Source organism: Emiliania huxleyi (genome assembly GCF_000372725.1).
Source record: "Emiliania huxleyi CCMP1516 chromosome Unknown EMIHUscaffold_14, whole genome shotgun sequence".
NCBI classification, from domain to species: domain Eukaryota; phylum Haptophyta; order Isochrysidales; family Noelaerhabdaceae; genus Emiliania; species Emiliania huxleyi.
Genome location: NW_005201192.1, coordinates 716,967 through 718,782, shown reverse-complemented (window position 1 = coordinate 718,782; position 1,816 = coordinate 716,967). Strand labels below are relative to the sequence as shown.

Here is a 1,816-nt window from a genome sequence, read left to right as displayed (position 1 = left end):
GCGGATCAACATCTTCCGCGCGCACCGGCAGACCATCCAGTACATCCTGCCCAGCGACGCGGCGCTGCTCTCGCAGGCGGAGCTGCTCGTCATCGACGAGGCAGCCGCCATCCCGCTGCCGCAGGTGCGGGCGCTGCTCGGCCCGTACCTCGTCTACATGGCCTCCACCGTCAACGGGTACGAGGGCACCGGCCGCGCCCTCTCCCTCAAGCTCATCCAGCAGCTGCGCGCAAAGGCGCAGGCCGGCGGCGAGGCGGCCGGCGGCAGCGCCTCGGCCCTGGCCGAGGACCCGGCGCTCGGCGGCCGCACACTGCGCGAGGCGCGTGGCTCCGGGGGGGAGGGTGGGTGGGTGTGTGGGGGGGGGGGCGAGGGGTGGAGAGGGGCGGAGAGGGGCGGAGAGGGGCTGCGCGGCGCCCGGTCCCCTTTTTCCTGCAGGCATCACAGCTTGCCGGTGCCACTGCCCGCCGCAGGTCAGCCTCGAGGAGCCGATCCGGTACGCGCAGGGCGACCCCGTCGAGCGCTGGCTGCACGGGCTGCTTTGCCTCGACGCGACGACCAGTCTGCCGCCCGTGCGCTCGACGCCGCACCCGTCCGAGTGCGAGCTGTACTGGGTCGACCGCGACGCGCTCTTCTCGTACCATTCTGCGTCGGAGGCTTTCCTGCAGCGCATGCTCGCGCTCTGCGTCTCGTCGCACTACAAGAACACGCCCAACGACCTGCAGCTCCTCTCGGACGCGCCCGCCCACCAGGCCTTCGTGCTGCTCGGGCCGGTCGACGATGACAAGCGGCTGCCCGACCTCCTCGGACCCTTCCCTCTGAGCCCTCTCGAGCCCCTCCCCACACACAGGTGGACGTGGACGCCAAGCGCCTGCCCGACATCCTCGCCGTGGTGCAGATCTGCCTCGAGGGCGACATCTCGCACGAGTCGGTCCGCCGCTCGATGGCGCGCGGAGAGACGCCGTCGGGCGACCTCATCGCGTGGACCGTCTCGCAGCAGTTCCAGGAGCCAGAGTTCGCCTCGCTCTCGGGCGCGCGGGTCGTGCGGGTGGCGGTCCACCCCGACCTCGCCCGGATGGGCTACGGCTCGCGCGCCCTCGACCTGCTCACCCACTACTACCAGGGCGACGTGCGGCCCCTCAAGCCGCCCGCGGCGGCTGCGCCGCGCGCGGCCGCGGGAGGCGCAGGCGCCGACGGCGCCACCGCGGGCGGACTGCTGCACGAGACGATCGCGCCGCGCGCGAAGCTGCCGCCCCTGCTGCTCACGCTCGAGCAGCGGCCGCCCGAGCCGCTCCACTGGCTCGGCGCCTCGTTCGGCATCACGGCGCCGCTGTACGGCTTCTGGCACAAGGGCGGCTTCCGGCCCGTCTACCTGCGCCAGACCAAGAACGAGGTGACGGGCGAGCACACCGCCATCGTCCTCAAGGCGCTCGACGGCTCGCAGCGCGAGATGTCGACCCTCGCCGCCGCCGACTGGCTGCCGCTGTACGTCGGCGACTTCCGGCGCCGGCTGAGCGCGCTGCTCGGCGGCGCGCTGCGCGAGATGCCCACCGCGCTCGCCCTCTCGCTGCTCGACCCGACGCTGCAGCCCGCAGAGGCGCGCGCGCCGACGGCGGAGCAGCTCGAGTTCGTGCTCGGCGCGTACGACCTCAAGCGGCTCTCGTCGTACTCGCGCTCCCTCGTCGACCACCACCTCGTGCTCGACCTCGTGCCGCTGCTCGCGCGGCTGCGCTTCAGCGGCGCGCTCCTCACGCCGCTCTCGTCGGTGCAGGCCGCGATCCTCGTCGGCGTCGGACTGCAAGGCGACCGCCGCCCCGCC

At 73.5% G+C, this 1,816-nt stretch overlaps 1 protein-coding gene across 1 annotated transcript in view; it reads left to right on the top strand.

Annotated features, from left to right (window-relative positions):
* The window catches only part of EMIHUDRAFT_63124 (hypothetical protein), a gene marked incomplete at both ends in the record, with an annotated part of 3,744 nt that extends 1,946 nt beyond the window's left edge, over positions 1–1,798 (top strand). Inside the window, 3 exons of the mRNA XM_005787862.1 lie at positions 32–323; positions 445–770; positions 848–1,798. Coding sequence (XP_005787919.1) covers positions 32–323; positions 445–770; positions 848–1,798 — 1,569 coding nt within the window. The remainder of the gene's footprint in view (positions 1–31; positions 324–444; positions 771–847) is intronic.
* Between the last annotated feature and the right edge of the window lie 18 nt (positions 1,799–1,816).